This window comes from Mustela erminea, chromosome 1 (genome assembly GCF_009829155.1).
Source record: "Mustela erminea isolate mMusErm1 chromosome 1, mMusErm1.Pri, whole genome shotgun sequence".
NCBI classification, from domain to species: domain Eukaryota; kingdom Metazoa; phylum Chordata; class Mammalia; order Carnivora; family Mustelidae; genus Mustela; species Mustela erminea.
This window is the reverse complement of record NC_045614.1, coordinates 171,895,006-171,917,672: the sequence shown is the minus strand read 5'-3', so window position 1 is coordinate 171,917,672 and position 22,667 is coordinate 171,895,006. Positions and strand designations below refer to the sequence as shown.

The following is a 22,667-nucleotide window of genomic DNA, read 5'->3' as shown; positions in this document are numbered from 1 at the left end:
CTCTTAGGGAGAATAGCTTTTCATAACATATTAGCATTGATGACAATGCCTTATTGAACCATATCCTGTTTCTCTTCTAGATGATAAAATTCCTCTCTGCCATCCTGAGTGCCTTTCCAACCCTATTCCAGATGCTCTGACCTTCATTTCCTATCACAGGATTCACTTAAGCTTCAGGCCAACAAGAGACTTTAGTAGGCTGTAATATTCCCAAACCCTAAGGTCAAACTTCATAGCATTGAAATTCTTGCACAGTAGGAAATGCAGATTGTGCGGAAATGTCAAGGAGAGTATACTGATTCTCAGAAAATAATTTGTACACAGATGCTTGACTTCTGTTTTACTCAGTTACAGTGCTTCTTCAAGAGGCAAACTTGATAATAAATCAAACTCATGGAACTGCTCCTGGAGTACAGTTTGCATTTGGGGGTTCAAAAAAAAAAAAAAAGGTCCAAGTAGAAAAGGTTGGGTTTTAGACAGCTATAGCGTTATTTAGTCTTAATCTCTATTCTGCTCCTTTACCAGTCTCCCTTCTCACTTCCTCATGTAACCACTCTCTAAATTAAACCAAAACAAACCAAAACAAACCAAATAAATCAATTGCTATGAAAGGGAAGGGAGTTGTTTTGGAAGGAATAAATTTTGTTATGTAATTGGCTGAGGGACATGAATTATTTTAACATCACTGACATTCAAATTGCTGATCCCGTTTTCAAAGTCACTTACTTAAATTAAGAGGCTAGGCCCTTGGCTTAGTGGATTTTTTCTCGATTTACAGGTATTAGTTTTCCTTAAAATTCTGAATACAACCACCACCCATAGATCTTTTGATAACATATTTCTTGAAGAACATTTGGTAGAAAATATGGTGGTTAGGAGTGTGCACATTGAGAATCGGGGTGGGGGGGATATACAGAAGTAGAAAGAAAGAAAAAGTTCTAGATGCTGACTGCCTTGTTGAAACACAAATGTCACCACTTACCAACGGAATAAATCTGAGCAAGTTATTCAACATTTCTGCACTTCAGATTTCCTATTATGGGAGCAATAATATACCTAACTTACAGAGCTGTCATTAAATGATTTAATGAGTTAATTACAAGTTTAAGATGACATATAGGACACTCTAAGCACTCAACAAATGTTAAATCCTTTTTTTAATTTATGAATTTTTAGATAATTTAGTGCATAGTTTTTTTTTTAATTTTTAAAATTTTTTTAGTGCATAGTTTTCTCCATTCCCTGATTATACCTTGAATAGATGCCGTTGACTTAGATTGGACCTTTGGATTGAAACTCAGCTTTTCAAACTGAAGGCTCAACTGATTGATTTATTTAAAAAATATTTTTAAAGATTTATTTATTTCTATTTGAGAGATAGAGAGGGAAAGCTCGTGCACATGCGGGAAAGGGAGAGTGAATGGGAGAGGGATACAGACTCCCCTTTCAGCACAGGCAGCTGTGGAGTCTGGGGTGGGGCTGGATCTCTCCACCCTGAGTTTGTGACCTGAGCTGACCTGAGTGGAAACCAAGAGTCACGCCGCTCCGAGTGAACCACCCAGGTGCCCCTCAACTGATCAGTTTAAAACAGAAACAGTTCTATGAACTACTATATCATCCTGCATTAAAAAAATATTTATACTATGCTACATCATCAGGGAAAAATTTTATTAAAATACGTAACCACTTTATTGAAATATGTAACCATGTAGGTCTTTTTGAATAACTTTTACCTTAAGGAAAAAACGAAATCTTATGTATTTTGTTTGTTTAAAACTTTTAGTGTTCCTTTTCACAACGGAGTAACTTTCCTAAATATTGTCTTCTCATTTAAAAGGAATCTTCTTCCTCATCCAAATGTTTCAAATTCCTGGTCTGGGACAAATGACAGATGCCAAGATGTTAAAACCCTAAGAATTGGAGCCAGACACTTGAGCCTTCTGATGGAATTTCTTTGACTAAGGAAAGATATTTTTAATCTTGCACTTAATTAAACTAAACTTTTCACAGCAGATTCTAATTTGTCCAGAAGAGGAAATGAAATTCATGTCTTCCATTTGGAAGTTTTAGTATTTTATGCTACTTTCTTAGGCAGCATGAAGTGTTTTACACTATGTTCTACATTTAACTGTCCATGTTGTATGGTAAAGATATTGAAAATAGGGCTAATATTTCTGGAAATATTACTTATTGTAATTTGAGAAAATGTAGGGAAATATTAATATTATACTGGTGTTATAAAAGAAAAATACCACTATTAAACGTATTTCAGTGTGTTGATCCTCACGTAACTTGAAGCTGATGTCTACCCTCTGTGTTTCCCTGTGGTAAAGGCAGTACTATTAGAAGAGGGTGGAAGCACTTAGTGCTGAAGGGATCTGAGTAAATCCACTCAGCTATCAATTAGTTACTAGTCTGGAACAAGTTAGTCTTTATATAGAAGATAGGCTTTATGTAGAATGGGGATGTTGGGCTAATGAATAGCTAATGTCATTTTTATGAGTCCATAGTTTTAAAAACTAGTTAAATGAAAGAAACAAAGCTCTTATTCTTTCTGGGTCTGATTTTTTCTTTACTTAAAATACGGAGGTTTAAAAATACCAATACTACCTTTATTATAGTTTGTGGGTAATTTAGGTATTTCAGTGGACAGGGTCTTGAACTGTGGAGCAAAAGGTGTTAAAATTGTGATTATGACAGAGGAATGGTAACTCAGCCTGGGCTTGATACCCTCAACCAAAATGCAAATGCCAAAGAGGCCAGTCAACAAATATTTGTTGAGTACCATCTATGCATCTGTCCTCGAACTAGACCTGGAGATAAAAGAAATAAAATAAAAGAAAGTCAATTCTAAGGAAGGCTGTTTGGCGGTAATGAAAAGAACAACCTAATGGAACGGAAATTAAAAACAAAACAAAACAGGAGCAGACATCAACAAAACCAAAAGCTAGGGGTGCCTGGGTGGCTCAGTCAATTAATTATTCGCCTTCAGCTCAGGTCACCATCCCAGGGTCCTGGAATCAAGCCAGGCATTCGACCTCAGGCTCCCTGCTCCGTGGGGAACCTGCTTCTCCCTCTGCCTGCTGTTCCTCCTGCTTGTACACTCTCACTCTTTCTCTGACAAATAAATAAAATCTTTAAAAAAGTAAAGAAAAGAAAAGAAACCAAAAGCTAGTTTTTTGAAAAGATAAATTTAAGTAGGTAAATATCTGGTGAGATTTGTCAAGACAAAAAGGCATAATTAAGCAATATGTACAAAAATAAAGGGGTCACAACATAGGTACGATAACAAAGATTTGAGCAAAAGTCAGGTGGGAATCCCCACCTGGGGCCTGCGTCTCCCCTTCCAGGCTTTGCTGGTTGCATCTGGGTCCTCTGCTGGGCTTCTATGAGTTGTGGGTGCTTCCCCCTCACCCCAAGGTTGGCCTCTCAGGGGACAGCAGCACATTCCCTGAGGGGTGGCCATTCATGGCTTGGTGGTGTGATCTGGGGTGTCTGCAGGTATGAACACAAAGCATCCTGGGAGTGGGACTGAGACAGGTTGGGGGCAGATGCAGCTGGGGCTTCTTCCCACATTCTGATTTAGAACTCCAAGAAATCCACAGTTCCTGAATTCAAACTGGCCTTCCAGGTCCTTATGAAGGTATGTTTATCATGGCATTAGAATCAAGCACGTAGACTTTATTTGGCAGCCTAGCTTAATTTATAAGTTTTACATTTATTTTTATATAATGGTATATGGATCTTCATTGTGTTTGTCCCAGACTCTGCATATAGTTGCCTTGCTAGTGAAAATTCAGATTAGTATAATCCTTAAGGGATAAGCTTGAAATAACTGTCAGAATGACAAAAGTGTACTCTTTGGCTCAGAATTCCAATTCTGGGAATGTATTCTCTAGATTAATTTGTACAATTGCAAGGTAGAATATGTACAGGGCAGTTTTGGAACAACAAATGAGAACAACACAAGTGTCCGTCAATAAGGGGTCAGTTAAATAGATCAGTTAGGGTATTTCCATACAATGGCCTATAATACAATTGTAAAAGGAGACGCAGAAGTTCTCTACGAACTGTAGGGGAAAGATTTTCAACATTCTTTGTTAATTGCAAGAGCAAGCTACAGAAAAGAGAGGAAGAAAATAGATTCATATTGCTTGTACTGAAAAAAGAAAGATTGGGAAAAAATGAATAGTTGTGTATATTTAGGGATGAGAGCAAGGTTATATACTTTTGTATGTTATGTTTATTTTCCAACTCTGTGAATGTATTACCTATTAAAATATATAATAAGTCAGTGATTAAGAAAACCTAATAAGGGGCGCCTGCGTGGCTTAGTTTAGCCTCTGCCTTCAGCCCAGGTCATGATCTCAGGGTCCTGGGATCAAGCCCCACATCAGGCTCTCTGCTCAGTAGGAGCCTGCTCCCCCTCCCTACCACCTCTCTGCCTACTTGTGATCTCTCTCTCTCTGTCAAAATAAATAAATAAATAAATAAATAAATAAAATCTAAAAAAAAAAAAACCCTAATAAAATAATAAGCAAATACCATGGCAAACCTTACCCTAGCTAATATAAAAATTTTGGCCAGGTGGAAATTTTCTAAAAAATAAAAAATATATATATATATATGTATCCTAAATGTGTAATATATACACATATATATTTTTATACACACACTTACACACACACACACACAAGACCAAATTTACTCCCCAAAGTAGGGAAAAAACCTATATAGAACTGCAACAATTTAAGTAATTGAATTAAGAGTAAAAAACAAAACAAAACTGCATGCAAATGCTGTATATAGATTATGTTATATATAATAATAGTATGAATAGTATGAAATATGTTGCAAAAGATAAATGATGATTTCACTATAGGATTACCTCTGGGTATTGAGGAAAAATAATGTTGACAGAAAGGAGTACAAAGATTTTTAGTTCTTTCTGTAAAGTTTTATTATATATTTTTTTTAAAAATCTGAAGCAAATCTGAGAGAAAGTTACTATCTTTTAAAACTGGCTTTGGGTAGTGGGGGATGTTTTATACTCTGTATGTTGTATATTTGAAGCATTCTACAATTTAAAAAGATTCGGGTATTCCCCTTGGTTACACAGAGAAGTTTGTCACATAACAATTACAATTAAATCTCTCTTGGTAGAGCTTAAGATCTTTGAGGTCTGGATCTGTATCTTTTTTTTTTTTTTTTAATACTAAGAGACTTTATTTTTTGAGAAGTTTTAGGCTATAGTAAAATTAAACAGAAAATACAGAGTTCCCATTTCTTCCCTCTCTCATCAACCCTTCCCCTCCATATCTTTCTTTATTCTTAATATCTTACACTAGTGGGTTGCTTTTGTTATAATTAATAAGCCAATATCAATACATCATTAATTAAAATGCATTTTATATTAGGGTTCATTCTTTGTGTTGTAGAGTTTTGTGGATTTTGACCAGTACATGACGGCATGAATCCACCGTTACAGCATCCTACAGAATAGTTCATTGCCCTGAAAATTCCCTGGGCTTCACCTATTCATTCCTTCCCCTCTCTCCCAAACCCCTGATCTTTTTACTGTCTCTATAGTTTTGCCTTTTCCAGAGTATCATATCTGGAAGGATACAGCATGTAGCCTTTTCAGCGTTCTGAAAGCTTCTTTCACTTTAAATGTATTTAAGATTCCTCCATATCTTTAGGGGTTTCATAGCTCATCTTTTTTATGGCTAAATAATATTCCATTGTTTGGATAAACCACAGCTTTTTTTTTTTTTTAAATCCATTTACCTATTGAAGGACATCTTGTTTGCTTCCGGGTTTTGGTAATTACGTATTCAGCTGCTGTAAACATTTATGTGTAGCTTTCTGTGTGGACATAAGTGTCTGCTTATTTGAGTAAATACCTAGAAGTGTGGTTGATGGGTTGTGTGGTAGAATCATGTGTAGCTATATAAGAAACTACTAACCTGTCTTCCAAACTGGCTGTACCAATTTGCATTCCCACCAGCAGTGATGAAAGCCCTGGTTGCTCCACAACCCGGCTGGCATTCGATGTTTACAGTGTTTTGGATTTTAGCCGTTCCAATAGGTGTGTAGTGTTATCTTATTGTTGTTTTAATTTGCACTTCCCTGATGACATGTGATGTTGAGCATATTTTCATATGTTTATTTGCCATTGGTATATCTTCTTTGGTGAGCTGTCTGTTCACATAATTGCTTGCTTTCTTACTGTTGAATTTTAAGAGTTCTTTGTGTATTTTTATTTTAAAGATTTTATTTATTTATTTGTTTATTTATTTATTTATTTGACAGACAGAGATCACAAGTAGGCAGAGAGGCAGGCAGAGAGAGAGAGGGAAGCAGGCTCCCTGCTGAGCAGAGAGCCAGATGTGGGGCTCCATCCCAGGACCCTGAGATCATGACCTGAGCCGAAGGCAGAGGCTTTAACCTATTGAGCTACCTAGGTGCCCTAAGAGTTCTTTGTGTATTTCGGATACCAGTCCTTTATCAGATACATGATTTAGAAATATTTTTTCCCATTCTGTGTCTTATTCTTTATTTCTCTTAACAACGTGTTTTGTAGACCAGAAGTTTTTCATTTTGAGGAAGTTCCACTTATTTATTGTATTTATCCTTTTTTCCTTCATGGATTGTACTCTTCGTGTTATATCTAAAAAGTTGTCATCAAACTGAATGTCACTTGGATTTTCTCCTGTATTTTCTTCTCAAAGTTTTATAGTTTTGCATTTTACATTTAGATTTATGACTTATTTTCAGTTATATTTTTTGAGAAAGCTGTAAGTCTGAGTCTGGATTTATTTTTTCACATGTGTCTGTCTAATTTTCTCTGCAACATTTATTGAAAGGACTATCCTTTCTCCATTGAGTTGCCCTTACTCCTTTGTCAAAGATCGGTTGACTTTATCTGCCTCAGTCTGTTTGGGGCACTCTATTATGTTCCAATGATCTATTTGTCTCTTTTTTGACAATACAAGAGTGTCTTGATTATTGTAGGTTTCAGAATGTCTTGAAGTTACATATTCTGTATTTCAGCTTTGTTCTTCTTTAATTGTTTTGGCTATTCTAGGACTTTGACATTTTCATATAAACTTTAGTTTTTTTATATTCACAAAATAATTTTCTTGGATTTTGATTGGAATTGCATTAAATCTATAATCAAGCTGTGAAAAATTGAAAATCTAAACAATAATAAGTTTTCCTATACATGCGCATGGAATATCTCTCTACTTATTTAGAATTTATTTGATTTCTTTTATTAGACGTTTATAGTTTTCCTCGTATAGATTTTGTACATATTTGGTTAGATTTATATTCATATATTTCTTTTTTTTGGTGTTAATGTAAATGATACCATTTATGCTTTAAAATCCATGTCTAATTTACTTTTGCATATTAACCTTGTATCTCAAAATTTGCTGTAATTGTTTATCAGTTCCAGAAGTTTTTTTGGTGAATCTTTGAGATTTCTTACAGAGATAATTATGTCATCTCTGAATAAAGACTTTTATTTCTTTCTCCCAATCTGAAATACATTTTATTTCCTTTTCTTGTCTTACTACATTAGTTATGACTTCCAGTGTATTGTTGAATAAGAGTGGTGGGAAGGGAAATCCTTGCCATGTTCTCATCTTAGGGAAAAGCATCTAATTTCTCACCATTAAGTATGAGATTGGGTTTATGATTTTTGTAGATGTTCTGTATCAAGTTGATACAGTTCCCCTGTGTTTCCTATTTGCTAAGAATTTTTAACATGAATGGAAATTGGATTCTGTTGAATCCATTTTCTGTATCTATTGATGTGATCATGTGATTTTTCTTTTTCAGCCTGTTATGATAATTTACATTAATTGACTTAAAAATGGATTTAAGTTCTAGTTAGTTAATATGCAGTATAACATTGGTTTCAGGAGTAGAATTCAGTGATTCGTCATTTACATACCACACCCAGTGCTCATTACAAGACCCTCTTTAATACATATCACCAATCAAGCCATCCCCCACCCACCTCCCTTCATCAACCCTCAGTTTGTTCTCTATCATTAAGAGTCTCTTATTGTTACATTAATTGATTCTTGAATGTTGAGCTAGCTTTGCATACCTGGAATAAATCCCAGTTTATCATGGTATCTAATTCTTTCTATATATTGTTGGGTTTGGTTTGCTAATATTTTGTTGAGGAATTTTGCCTTTATATTCATTGTTAGGTAATTTTTCTTTCTTGTAATGCTTTTGTCTGATTTTGGTGTTAGAGTCACACTGGCCTCATAGAATGAGTTAGGAAGTGTTGTTTCTGCTTTTTTTTTTTTTCCTAGAAGAGAGTGTTAAATATTGATATTGGTTTTTCCTTACATGTTTGGTAGGATTCACCAGTAAACCCATCTAGGGCCTGGGGCCTTTTTTTGGAAGGTTATTGATTCAGTTTCTTTATCAATATAGGCCTATTCCAGAGATCTGTTTCTCCTTTTGTGAGTTCAGTAGAGTCTGTCCTTCAAGGAATTGTTCAGTTTCATTTAAGTTATCAAATCTGTGGGCATAGAACTATTCATAATATTCCTTTATTATTCTTTTAATGTTCATGAGGCCAATAGTGATGACCCTTTTTCATATCTGATATTAGTAATTCGTGCCTTCTATTTTTTCATGGTTAGACTGGCTAGAGATTTATCAATTTTAATGATCTTTCCAACTAAGCATCTTTTGGTTTCATTGATTTTCTCTATTAACTTCTGGTTTTCAACATCATTGATTTTTGCTCTGATTTTTCATTGTTTGTTTTCTTTTTCTTCCTTTAAACTTATTTGGCTCTTCTTTTTAGTTTCCCAAGGTAGAAACTTAGATGATAATTCTAGATCTTTCTTCTTTTTTTTTTAAATACATACATTCAGTGCTATAAATTTCCCTCTAAGCATTGCTTTCGCTGCATCTCACTTTCATTTTCATTTAGTGAAAAATACTTTAAAAAACTTTCTTGAGATTTGTTTAACCCACTTACCATTTAGAAGTGTGTTGATTAATCTCCAGATATTTGGGGTATTTTCCAGCTATCTTTCTATTATTGATTTCTAGTTTAATTCCATCTTGGTTTGAAAACATACTCAGAATAATTTCTATTCTTTGAAATTTGTTTAGATGTATTTTATGGTACCTGAATGTAGTTTATCTCAGTGACTACTCCATGGGTGCTTGAGAAGAATGTGTATTCTAACATCGTTGGATGAAGTATACTATAATTTATTGTCAAATAGATCTAGTTAGTTGATGGTGCTTTCAGTTCAACTTTATTTTTACTGATTTTCTGTTTGCTGGATCTGTCCATTACTAAGAACGGATGTTTAAGTCTCGGACTATAATAGCAAATTTATCTGTTTTTCTTTCTGTCAGATTTGGTTCACTTATTTTGACACTATATCTTTTGGTATACACATATCAAAGATTGTTAGTTCTTGGAGAGTTAGCCCATTTATCATTAAGAAAGAAATGTCTTTTATCTCTAATGACTTTCCTTGCTCTGAAATCTGCTTTCTGTGAAGTTAATATAGCTTCTCTAACTTTCCCTTAATTAGTATTTTCATGGTATATCTTTCTTTATTTTTCTTTTAAACTATCTGTGTCCTTTGATTTAAAGTGGGTTTGTTATAGACAACATATAGTTGTGTCTTATTCTTTATTCACTGTATAGTATCCTTATTATAATATTTGTAAGTGTTTTTAATGTTCTTTTCTTTGTTTGTTCCATTGCTATTGTCTTTTTCTGCCTTATCTGGTTTTTATTGAGCATTTTATATAATTCTGCTTTCTCTCCTCTCTTGTCATATGCTTTATATTTAAAAAAATTTGGGGTGGTTAATCTAGAGTTTGTAATATACATTTACAACTAATCTAAGCCTGGGGTGCCTGGATGGCTCAGTTGCTTAAGCACCCAACTCTCGATTTCAGTTCAGGTCATGATCTCAGGATTGTGAGATAGAGCCCTGCACTGGCCCTGCACTGGCCCTGCACTCAGCATGGAGTCTGCTTGAGATTCTCTCTCCCTCTGTTTCTCCCCTCACTTTCATGTTCTCTCTCTATATATAAATAAATAGATAAGCCTTAAAAAAAACCCAACTAATCTAAGTCCACTTTCTAGTAACAATATATGGCCTAATGAATAGTACCAGGCCCTCATTATATGGTGTTCCCAATTCCTCCTTCTCTTCCCTTATAATATATTTTTGCCATTTATTTCATTTTTCCATAAGCTATAATCACCTCATCTATCATTGCTATTATTATTTTAAATAAGCATCATTAAGAATGAAAAAGATTTTATTTACTTTCATTTATTCCTTTTCTAATGTTCTTCTTTTCTTACATAGATTTAAGTTTCTGGCCTATATCATTTCCTTCTCTTAAAGGGATTTTTAAAATTTCTTGCAAACTCCTTCAATTTTTGTTTGAGGGTCTTTATTTCTCATTTGCTTTTAAAGGATAATTCCTTGGATACAGAATTCTTTATTGGTGTTTTTTGGTGTTTTTTTTCTTTCAACACTGAATATTTCACTATACTCTTTTATTTCCTGCCTGGTTTCTGAGGAGCATTCCAATGTAATTAATTCTTATACTTGTTTCTCTGCAGATAAGTTTTCTCTCCCCTAATCCTTCTTTTGAAATTTTCTCTTTGTCTTTGATTTTCTGTAGTTTGAATAGAATGTGCTTAAGTGTAGTTTGTTTGGTTTGGTTTTGACATTTATCCTAGTTGGTGTTCTCTGAGATTCCTAGATTTGTGATTTGGTGTCTATCATTTATTTTGGAATATTTTCAGACAATAAAACTTCAAATATTTTGGGGCACCTAGGTGGCTCAGTCGGGTAAGTGGATGCCTTTGGCTCAGGTCATGATCTCTGGGTCCTGATATTGAGCCCCACATTGGGTTCCCTGCTCAGTGGGGAGTCTGCTTCTCCCTCTCCCTCTGTTGCTCTCCCAACTTGTGGTTATGTGCACACACACTCTCTCTCGAATAAATTAACAAAATCTTATATACACAAACAAAAAAACAAACAAACTTCAAATATTTCTTCTATTCCTTCTTCCCTTTCCTGTCCTTCTGGTATTCCCATTAGATGTATGTTACACCTTTGTCCCATAGTTCTCAGATATTCCATTATAATTTTCATTCTTGTTTTCTCATTGTTTTTATTTTTTAAAAACTTTATTTATTTTTAAATTTAAATACAATTAATTGACATATAATGTATTATTAGTTTCGGATATAGAGTTCAATGATTCATCAGTCCTACATAACATCTAGTGTTCATTACATCATATGCCCTCCTTAAGGTCCATCACCCAATTATCCCATGCCCCTAACCCCCTTCCCCCAGCAACACTTGGTTTATTTCCTGTGATTAAGAGTGTCTTATGGTTTGTCTCCCTCTCTGATTTTGTCTTTGTTTTTAGTTTAGAAAGTTTCTGATGACATTTTTTTGAGCTCAATGATTCTTTCCTTGGACTTGTCCAGTCTGCTGATGAACCTGTCAAAGACATTCTTCACTTCTGTTTTTTGGTTTCTAGTATTTCTTTTGGTTCTTTCTTAGAACTTCCATCTCATAAATTACTCACTTGTTCTTGCGTGTTGTCTACTTTTTTCATTGGACCTCCTAGCATATTAACCATCATTATTTCAAATCTCTGGTCTGATAATTCCAAAATATCTGCCACATATAAGTCTGTCCTCATGCTTGGTATGTCTATTCAGGCTGTGTTTTTGCCTTTTAACATGATTTGTACTTTTTTGGTTAAAAGTCAGACATGATGTATTATGTAAAAGGAATTGAGGCACAGGCCTTTACTATGAAGTTTTATATTTATCTGGCTAAAATTTAGGTGGTGTTCACTGTGTGCTGTAGCTGCAGGTGTTCTTTGCCAGTCAGTCACCCCACCCCTCGCCCCTCCCCCCTGGGCAAGCACTGTTCTGATTTTATCACCATAGATTAGTTTTGCTATTTTTGAACCTTATATTTACAAAATTAAGTAGTATTTACTCTTGTATGTCTGAATACTTTTTTTAATGTAATGTTCTCCAGATTGATTTATGTTGTGTTTATTGCTTTTTATTGCTAAATAATCATATTCTACTATATGAATACACATAATTTGTTTATTCAGTTGATGAAATTTTTTAAAAAGATTTATTTATTTATTTGTAGAGAGAGAGAGTGTTTGGGGTAGAGTGTGAAAGAGAGAGAGAGAGAGGAAGGGAGAGAAGCAGACTCCCTGCTGAGTGTAGAGCCCAATACTGGGCTTAATCCCAAGATCCTGAGATCATACCCTGAACCAAAAATCAAGAGTTGGACACTTAACCAACTGAGCCACTCAGTTGCTAACATGAATAAAACTTCCAGGATTGGGTTCCCTGGAAGACAAATTCTGAACTGAAGATTCATCTGCATCAAAGTTTCAACAAGTGCTGTTGGGATCAATACTTGTAGGGTTGGGGGGTTGGTTATGGAGTCAGAATTGGGTAGAAGGAGACCACAAGACAGCTGAAGTTGAGAAAGCCCTCCAGTGTTGATGTCTGTATTAGTTATCTATTGCTGCAGAACAAATTACCCCAAAACTTGGTGACTTAAAATGAAAATTGTCATTTTAATATCTTTCATAGTTTTTCTGAACCCAGAATTTGGAAGCAGCATGCCTGGGTGGTTCTGGATTAGGATCTTCCATAAAGTGGCCCTCACAAGGCTACTGGAGCTGGGGTCATCTTGAGATTTCTTCAGTTATGTGTGGTGCCCAGACAAGGGAAACTCAAAAACTTGGAACAGCTGAAAGTCCTTAGTCTTCTCTCTCTGTGTAGTTTCTCCTCTTGATATCTCTAGCCTAGAGGCTTCAGAGTAGCTGGATTTCTTATGTGATACTTGCAGGTTCAGATCTCCCAAGGTATAGATCCTGAGTGATAGAGAGTTAGATAGAAGACAAATCATCTTTTGTGATCTAGACTGGAAGTCACATCATTACTGCCACTCTGTTAGTCAGGGCAGATAAAAAAGTCCGCTCAAGTCAAGGAGAGCGAACACAAACTCCATCTTCCAGCGGAGAAGAGTCATCATCATATTATAAGAAGAGTATGAGAGATGAGATATGTAGTGTAGATGTCTTTGGAAAATGTGCTCTTTGAGGCCTTGAGTCAGGGAGATGAAACTTTATTCTCTGGCTTTGACCAGCCATGGCACATATCATGAGGATCTTGGATGTACGATTCTCTTTAGTTGAGAGCAATTCTAGAAAAGGACTCAGAGAAGTGTTCTCAGTTGCCAAAATTCACAAAAGCTGGAGGAATGAATACTTCAAACATGAAGGGAAGGATCTAAGTGGCACACAATAGCAATGTTTCTAGAACCTGCATTCTCGTATAAATCCTTCTGTGGACATGTATTTCCATTTATTGTGCATATTTATCTAGAAGTAGAATTTCTGTGTCATAGATAGGTATATCTTTAGTTTTCTTTCCAATTGAATTGCCTTGGCATTTGTTTGTTTGTTTTTTGTTTGATTTTTTTTTAAAGCTTTTACTTATTTATTTATTTAACAGAGGAGGAGAGAGCACAAGCAGTGGGAGCAGCAGGCAGAGGGAGAGGGAGAAGCAGTTACTGCACTGAGCAGGGAGCCCAATACAGGGCTTGGTCCTAGGACCCTTGGAATTATGACCTGAGCTGAAAGCAGATGCTTAATGACTGAACGACCCAAGCGCCCCTGCTTTGGAGTTTTTGTTTTGTTTTTTTGTTTTTTTTTAAATCAGATGACTAGATATGTTGTATCTACAGTTAAGCCTTGAACCATGTGAAGGTGGGAGGTGCAAGCCTATTACACTGCTTAGCACATGCTCTCTCTCTCTCAAAAAAAGAAAAAAATTTATAAAAGAGAAAAGTTTAAAAAAAAATGTGTATAACTTTTGACTCCTTCCAAACTTAACTACTAACAGCCTACTGTAGGCCAGAACACTTACTAATAACAAATGTAAAGGTTAACAGATATTTTATGTGGTATATGTATTATATACTGTATTCTTACCATAAAGTAAGCTAGACAAAAAAAAAAAAAATGTTGAGAAAATCATTAGGAGAAGATCAGTTTGTTCTCTGTAGTTAAGTCTTTTTCTGGTTTGGCTCTCTTTTTTCCACCTTTCTTTTTTTTTTTAAGAAACAAAAAGTCCCAGTGTGCCCAGCTTAAAATAACTTGGTCATGAGATCCTTACAATCCTGTTCCAGGCATGCTTCCTGAATCTGTTGACACCTAACTTCCTTAGAGTCATTGCTTCAGATCTGCTCCCCGTTTAAGTGGCCTTCCTTGCCTTCTACCCTCAGTCACTTCCCATCTCCCTTGAAGTATCTTTTTAAAACACATACCTTGTTTTAATCTCTCTCTAGACTCTTACAGGACTAAATCTCCTTAGCTTAGTCTATAAACCCACTCACAATCAGTTTGTGTCCTGCTTCTCCACATAGAACCAGTATTCCTGATTTGTTCAACTTTGCCATGTTCCTTGGACATACCATAACTTTATGTATTTTTGTGGTTTTGCACTTTGTATCCTGCTTATTTGGGGCTATCCCTTTTAATCTGGATTTTCTAGATTAAGTCTTCAAATCTGATTCAGATACCACCTCTTCTGGAAAGACTTCCCTGGATAAATTACCTCTGTCCTCAACATTTCTCTTCTGTGTTCTTATAGCATTTACAAATCTGCATGCTGACTTAGTTGGCCAGTATATCTATTCATCCATCCATCCAGCCAGCCAGCCAGCCAGCCATCTATCTCATCTGTATAATCTGTTTTCCCCAGTAGATCCTAATCTCCTTGATCAAAGTACTGTGTCTTTCAAATATAGTTTTTTGGTCTTCATAATTTCTCATAAGCATTATATATCCTATGTAGATTCTCAATGTATATTTTTGTTGATGATAATCTTACAAATAGTATTTCTCCAGTGGTACTCGAAGTAATTGTTTTACATATAGAAATTAAGGGCCACAGACCCAGAAGAGAAACTAATTAGCCAGTTTAAGTACTATTCTATTTTTGTTGTTTTTTTTAGAACTCTCAACCTCCTTACCCAGCATCCCTATAGAGTTCTGCAGGAATGGTGGAACCTGGGAAAATGGAAGGTGCATTTGTCCAGACTTATGGAAAGGTTGGAGATGTACAATTGGTAAGTTATTTGAGATGGTACTAGGTACTAGGTACTGGTACTCTGAGGTTTAGGTGACTTGTGTTAATAAGGACAGCAGGAAAGCTTCTTGAAGTTTCTGTTAATGATTTAGTAACAATGGGTTTAATGATGGTGGCTTTAAGATGTGATTGTTAGTTTAATAGTAAAAGTGGAGTGTTCTTTTTGGGCTACTTTCTTATATGTTCAATACCCCCAGTATATTTCCCAGCTATCAAGTTTCTCTGTAAACTGAAAGATGTTTTTCCTTCTGGTTCTAGTGTCTACTTCAGGGCTATGGGTGGTATGGTTCCCTCCACTTTTTTCAGTTGGTGATACATTATATTTCCCCATTTCAAATATCACAATTTTATCATATTTAACTTTTCTGAAATCAAGGTACATCTTCCCATCCAAGTATACATTTAGATGAAGTTTTGTGTTTTCATCTTTTTGAGACGTTATTAAATTAGTGGTTTGACTTCAGACTGTCCTCGCTCAGAATCAATGTTCAAAGCCATTTCTTTTTTTATTATTTATTTATTTATTTGCCATTTCTTTTTTTAATTGAAGTAGAGTTGACACACAATGTTCCATTAGTTTCAGGTGTACAACAAGTCATTCAACAACTGCTCACCACAAGTGTAGCTACCATCTGTCACCATACAACACTGTTACAGTTCCACTGACTCCATTCTGTGTGCTGTACCTTTCATTCCCATGACATATTTATTCCATAAGTGGAAGCGTGTATCTCCCACTCCCCTTCACTCATTTCACCAATTCCCCCCACCCTCTTCCCTCTGGCAACCACCTATCTGTTCTCTGCATTTATGAAAATGTTTCTGTTTTTTGTTTATTCATTTGTTTTGTTTTTTATATTCCACATATAAGTGAAATAATATGGCATTTTCTTTTTCTGTCTGACTTATTTCACTTAGCATAATACCCTCTAAGTCTATCCATGTTGTTGCAAGTGGCAAGGTCTTATTTTTTTAAAATGGCTGGGTAATAATCATATATGTATACACACACAGATTATATCTATATCTATATATATACGTAATGGACACTTAGGTTGCTTTTATGTCTTGGATATTGTAAATAATGTTTCAAAGCTGCACCTTCATCTGCAATCTGCAGTATACTTCCCAATACTCTGTCACTTTATGCTGGATGCTTAGGATCCAGAGCCTTAGAAATATCCTCCTATAATTTCCTATACTTCTACAAGCGAGTATTTCTCAAATGCTCCATGACTTTGGCCTTTTGCTTTGACCCACCTCCTCATGATGCCTTTTGGTACTATGGGTTCTTTACCTTTAGTTGTCAAGATTTCAACTAATCTGATTTCACTATCCTTTCTGATGTGTTAGTGATCACATCCCACCTCTACTAGGTTATATATACTAGAACCCATTATCTATCACACTAGTTTTTCTAATAGTATCAACTCAACCAGATTAAAAAAAATATAAAGTTCCAGTGAGTCAGTGATTCCTAAAGCCTTCTATTAGCCTTCAAATTATACCAAATAGGTTTTGAACTTTGATTTTTATCTAGTTTGAAATTTTAAAAAGAAAAGTATAATTTATGATGAAAAATTTATTTTCTTTTCATGATAGCTAATTTCTGTGAAAACAGTACCTATGGGATTTTTACTTTTGATAGAATTCCAGCGGGAAAATATGGATCTTCCCAACAAAGATGTGATAAGAACACTTCAAACGGTATGTGTTTTTCCAAACATCTTCTATTTAAGCATATGAATCGCTATGTGGGGTCGTACCTATCATCCCTCCAACTAGTATTAAGTCCCTGGAGGAGGCATCAAAGAAGGTTTTGTGGAAGGGTTTGGCTCCCTTTCATTATGCCCATGTTCAAAGTTTAGGATGCAACCTCATATAATTCTAATTCCCCTAAAAACTGTAATATGGATCAGTTACAAATTCCTTTTAATTCTTCTTCCACTGGTTTATTTTCCCAGTTTCATTTATGTCCTAGAATTTGAGCATATTAATATCTGATCATTGAGTCATATAATTTGTCTGAATTTTAAACATTAACTATAGATTCGTACCATATCTACTTTCAGACTTCAACTTTCTTTTTTCTTTTTTTTTTTTTAAAGATTTTATTTATTTATTTGACAGACAAAGATCACAAGTAGGCCGAGAGGCAGGCAGAGAGAGAGGAGGAAGCAGGTTCCCTGCTGAGCAGAGAGCCCGATGCGGGACTCGATCCCGGGACCCCGAGATCATGACCTGAGCCGAAGGCAGCGGCTCAACCCACTGAGCCACCCAGGCGCCCCTCAGACTTCAACTTTCTAAGTAGAGATGCTCAGTTAAGTTTGTCCACACTTGGTCATTCTTCATCCCCTTAGTCATTTTAGTTATCCATCTTGAAACATTCTCCAGGTTCATCACACCTTCCTTGAGGCATGACAACCTTGCTTGCATAGAGACATTCTAAGAATAAAGGAGCAAATAACATTTTTAAACTTCAAATATGCTCCCTGATGATATACAGGATTTTGATGACTTATTTCAATGCTGTACTGGGTAATACTTTCTGAGAGTAGTCCTTAAAAATGCACAGATTCCTTTCCTGACAGCTTAGAGCCCATTATGCTGTATGATTTTTCCCTTAATGTTTTATCTGAACTTTGTTTGCATTGACCTTCATTTGACCAGTCCTCATACTTCTCACATTTCCCTGCAAGATACCATGATTTCCTGCAGAACAGGATATCTCAATAATACTGCTAATTCTAGATTAGCAGTGAAAACGTTTGATAGACCTGTCAGTAATAACCCGGGAGAGAATTTCACTTTTTATTTTTGTGTTTGTTATGCTCTCTTTGAAACACTTCCTTACAGGTATTGGTCTTTCCAATTGTGTTTCTTTATCTTATTTATTCTAAGAGATTATGTACACTAGTATTTCATTTGCAAAAATCAAATTTCCTTGGCCCAAATATAATAACAGGCCTACTCCAATATTCACGATCCTGTTCTTTACATAGGTCCTTCTAGCCTCTTGATTAAAAGCTCAGAAGGTAAAAGGCAGCAGGGATTCATATTATTGGTACTACTTCTTATACTGTATGGTATGTCTATGGATACCTGTTGTCTTAATTTTTCATGTTTTCTATATCTTAACTATTTCATTATAATTTATAAGAGATACAGCTACAAAAAATAACTGTGTGCTACCAAATCAGGAATAGTTAAAAAAATCAGTAATATATTCATTAAGAGGCATCACACTTGTTTGACACATATTATGTTTTTGGCTCTTAAGCATTAGTCACAGGAGGATACTGAGGTAGGTTGGCTCAGTGATAATTACAGGATATAAACTCAATGATTCAAAAAGTTTTTATTGAGAGTCAACCAGATATCAGATAAGTGCTACAATAAAATAGAACACTTTGCCTTTCAGGTGTTATTCAGATTTGGATAAAGAAGGATCAATATATAATTTAATATCTAGTAGCAATTTTTCATATTATTTCTGATCTTTCAGCCCTCATCACATCTAGTTCAAAGACTTATGCCCCTAGTTGTTGGAAGGCACATCTTCCTTGCAGACTTCAAAGGTCGGAAACACTTGAATGGTCTTTTGAATTTCAGATTAAAAATCAAGACAAGGGACATCTGCCTAAAACTTTCCTGTAAGGACTGCTTGATTCACTTTCCCATTGCTATATATTAAACCATCCCAAGTTTTGTGGCTTCAATGAATAATTATTTAAATTTTTCATAGTTCTGTGGGTTGATGGACTGCTGGAATGTCCAAGACATTCTCACTCACTTGGCACTTTGGTGCTGGCTGGACTGACTCTGTTCTCTTCCGTATAGCTTCTCATCTTCCCATAGATCAGAGCTGCCTCCTCCTACAATACTCTTGAGACAGTGTTCCAAGAGGGCAAAGGCTGAAACTTCAAGTCTTCTTGAGGCCCAAGTTCTGGAACTCTCAAAGAACATTCTGTTGGTCAGGGCAAATTTATGTCCAGTCTAGATCCAGAAAATGGAGGAACAGACTCTACTCCTTGGTGGGAGGAGCAGCACAATCCCACCAATAAGGGGATGTATACAGGAGCTAGTAGCCATCTTTGCAAATGCTGTCTTTTTTTTTTCTTCTTTTTACCAAAGAGGGCAATCCGAGAGCAACCCGGCTGTGCAATATTACTATGTATGGAGAGATAAAATTAGAAAATGTGACAATAGGAAATTGCAATCAAACTCTGAAAGCCCTGGAAAATCAGGTATGCCATATGGCCCATGTGCTTGGCAGTTGGAAAAGTTCCGATTCTGTGTGAAGTCTCTGTTCTTTGGATACCTAATGGTCAAATCAATGGTTTTAAAACTCTCAAATTATAAATAACAAAAGTTTTTGTTGTTGTTGTTGTTTTTTTGGAAGTTGACATCTGTTTGTGAAAAAGGACCTTTGGACCTGTTGGTTCAGCACATTTTAGCAAATGATAATCTATAACACATTTTAAATGGCCTCATCTTTTTAGAGCAGCGAAGTCATGACTGAAAATAGATCACTGACATTTGAGACCATAAGGAAGGTATTTTGTTGGTTAACTGAATCACAATAAAGAGAAAAAAAAACAAACACCATCAAAGACCTTTTGAGACAGGGAAACCTGAAACCTAATACTGGTCTCAGGGATGTATCCATGAGCCAGTGAAGTGGGAAATATATATGACTAGATATTTTTTCATGCAGATTAAATTATTTTGACCCAGTGTATACCTAAATGCAAATGTATGGAATTACTAATATCTGAGGCCAAGAAGGGGAAGAAAAGGAAACTTAAAGTAGTCCTTTTAAGTGCAGGGCATGTTAAACATATTACCTCATTTAGTCCTTATGGAACCTCAGTTATTCTCATAGGTAATTAGAGTGATTATACTAATAACTGAGCCACATACTGTGTACTGAATACTGTGCTAACATTTTACCTATGTTATATTTAATTCTTATAACTATTATAGATAGATATTAATGTACCTATTTTATAGATGAGGAAACTATCTCTGAGACATGCAGTGAACCACAGCCAAAGAGTGATGGAGTTACTTTTTATTTTAAAGCCCACACTGTATCACTCTGGCTCCCCAGTTGTAGATGGGCAGGGTTAGCGGTAGAGCGGGGGTTGGGAGTGGAGTGTGGAGATGGTTGCCAACTGCCTGGTTTGTGCCAACTACACAAACTAGGGGAAAGACGTCATGTTCTGGAGTCTGATTAGCCAGTTTTTTGCGGTCAGCTCTGACACTTCTAAGCTGTGTGAACTCCTTTACTTCTCCACACCTTTAACGAAGGATGAGGATGCCCCACTCACAGTATTGTTTTGTATTAAATGGGAGAGCTCTTCTAAAACATCCAGCAAAGTGCCTAGCGCAGAGCAGGGACCTACCTATTGAATGAGAGCTTTTGTTGTTTCTGTCTGTTGTCTGAACATTGTTTTCAACCCTCCCCTAAGTGTGAATGGCCTGTGACCTTGGTTTGATTTTTGAAATAATTTTTGAAATAATGCTGCCATCTAGTGAAAAACTAAGCCACATGCACACACGTTAACCCCTGGCTCTCCTAAAGATGTTTTAGTCTCACAACACCAGAGCTAGGGGGCCAGTTGGTATCCAGAGATATGGTCAAGGTCAGTGTTTCCCAATCTGTGCTGAAAAGCTAGTTTTAAAAATTTCCAACCCCTTGCAGACTGATAATTTTAAAAAATGTAATAATAATGAATTCCTAGGAAAATAGGATGAGAAAAAGATATATAAAATACAAATCATTTTTTCCCTCTTTATAAAAAAGGTTTGAATTATTTATTTATTATTGACATGTAGTTGACCCACAGTGTAACATTAGTTTCAGGTGTACAACATAGTGATTAGAACAAGTCCATGTGTTATGCTATGCTCATGCAATTGTAGCTACCATCCAAATATAAGTCCCTGAAAAAAAATCATTGGATTCAACAACATACAATTATTGTGTAAGTTTCTGACCAGTTACAGTCAGGTTCTGAGCTTATCTCCCTGTGAAACTTGTAACAAACAAACAAACCCTGTTTTGAAACCTGTAACAAACAGTTACTGTGTGTCACAGGGTTCATGGATCCCACCTTGAGTGGCATTGATCTACCCAAGACAGTCTTAGTTAATGAATCTTGGCAGATAGTAAAGGCTGGAAAAGCCACCAGCCTGCATGAACTTTGTTTTTTGCCCAAGGAGAGAAGCAAACATGAAAAACTGAGTAGATGCAGGAGACTGAGGGTCAGCTAAATTCCAGTTTATTCACCTGCAATTGCTTGCAAAGTGCTTAGACATAGTCCTATAAACGTAGGTTGTTTTTTTTTTTTTTAACAGATAGGCAATATCTCAACACAGTCTCTGAATATTTCTAATGAAGCCCGGATCTTAACATCTGATGTCAATCGAATAACTCCTGAGGGCGTCATTTCTGCCACTAAAGTGGTCGGGGAGATCTTCAACCCAGAGAGCAAGGCTACACTTGAGGTAAAACTCACAAGGTGGGGGTGCCTGGGTGGCTCAGTGGGTTAAGCCTCTGCCTTCGGCTCAGGTCATGATCCCAGGGTGCTGGGATCGAGCCCTACATCGGGCTCTCTGCTCAGCGGGGAGACTGCTTCCTCCCTCTCTCTGCCTGCCTCTCTGCCTACTTGTGATCTCTCTCTCTCTGTCCAATAAATAGAATAAAAAATCTTAAAAAAAAAAAACAACTCACAAGGTGTTTGAAAAGAGGGAGGGGAAGGAAAAAAAACAACAACAAAACCAGACACAGAAAGAAAGACAAACGAGAAATCGCTTTACTTAGCTCAATAGTAAGTATAATAGTTATATTAAGTATTATGGGCTGTAATGTTTCTGCAGTCAGAGCCCTGCAGGCTTATTTTGTTTCTGCTTCTCTGTATCTAAGCATCTGTTTTTGTGTTCTTGGGGGTGGGGTCGAGGTTCTGTGAAAGACCTTGCCAGGAGGCCAAATTCAGAACATAAGCTTCCTGATAGACTGAATTTAAAATTTCCCCATGCCTTATCTTTATTCTCTCTGCCTTCTGAAACTAAACCTTCAAGTTTGAAAAATACTTGCCTCTCAATGACCATACTAATGGTGCCTCTTGATACCGTAGTAGTGCATGATAATAATGGTGAGGAGGATATATGATCTATGTCTTCTATGATGATCGTTTGCTGCCTTCTTCCTGGCAGGCAAAAGAAATTGCGGTAACCACAGTGAGTCAACTTCTAGATGCCGGGGAAGGTGTTTTTCAGGAAGCTGCTGCAGCTGGTACTAATGATTCCAACACCTTTGCAATGTAAGCGCAATTCCTGTTGGGAAAGAAAACCTTTCAAAGTGCTATCTAGTTTCCTAGGTTAAAACATGAGGAATGGTGTCTTTAGTTCTCTCCTGGCTGTGCTAACTGGCTGA

The 22,667-nt window shown here is 36.0% G+C and overlaps 1 protein-coding gene across 1 annotated transcript in view; it reads left to right on the top strand.

Moving 5' to 3' along the window:
- ADGRG7 (adhesion G protein-coupled receptor G7) overlaps nt 1-22,667 on the top strand; it is a 69,584-nt gene that overhangs the window by 4,194 nt on the left and 42,723 nt on the right. Inside the window, exons 2-6 of the mRNA XM_032350877.1 lie at nt 15,093-15,206; nt 16,829-16,933; nt 19,361-19,473; nt 21,590-21,739; nt 22,448-22,554. Coding sequence (XP_032206768.1) covers nt 15,093-15,206; nt 16,829-16,933; nt 19,361-19,473; nt 21,590-21,739; nt 22,448-22,554 — 589 coding nt within the window. The remainder of the gene's footprint in view (nt 1-15,092; nt 15,207-16,828; nt 16,934-19,360; nt 19,474-21,589; nt 21,740-22,447; nt 22,555-22,667) is intronic.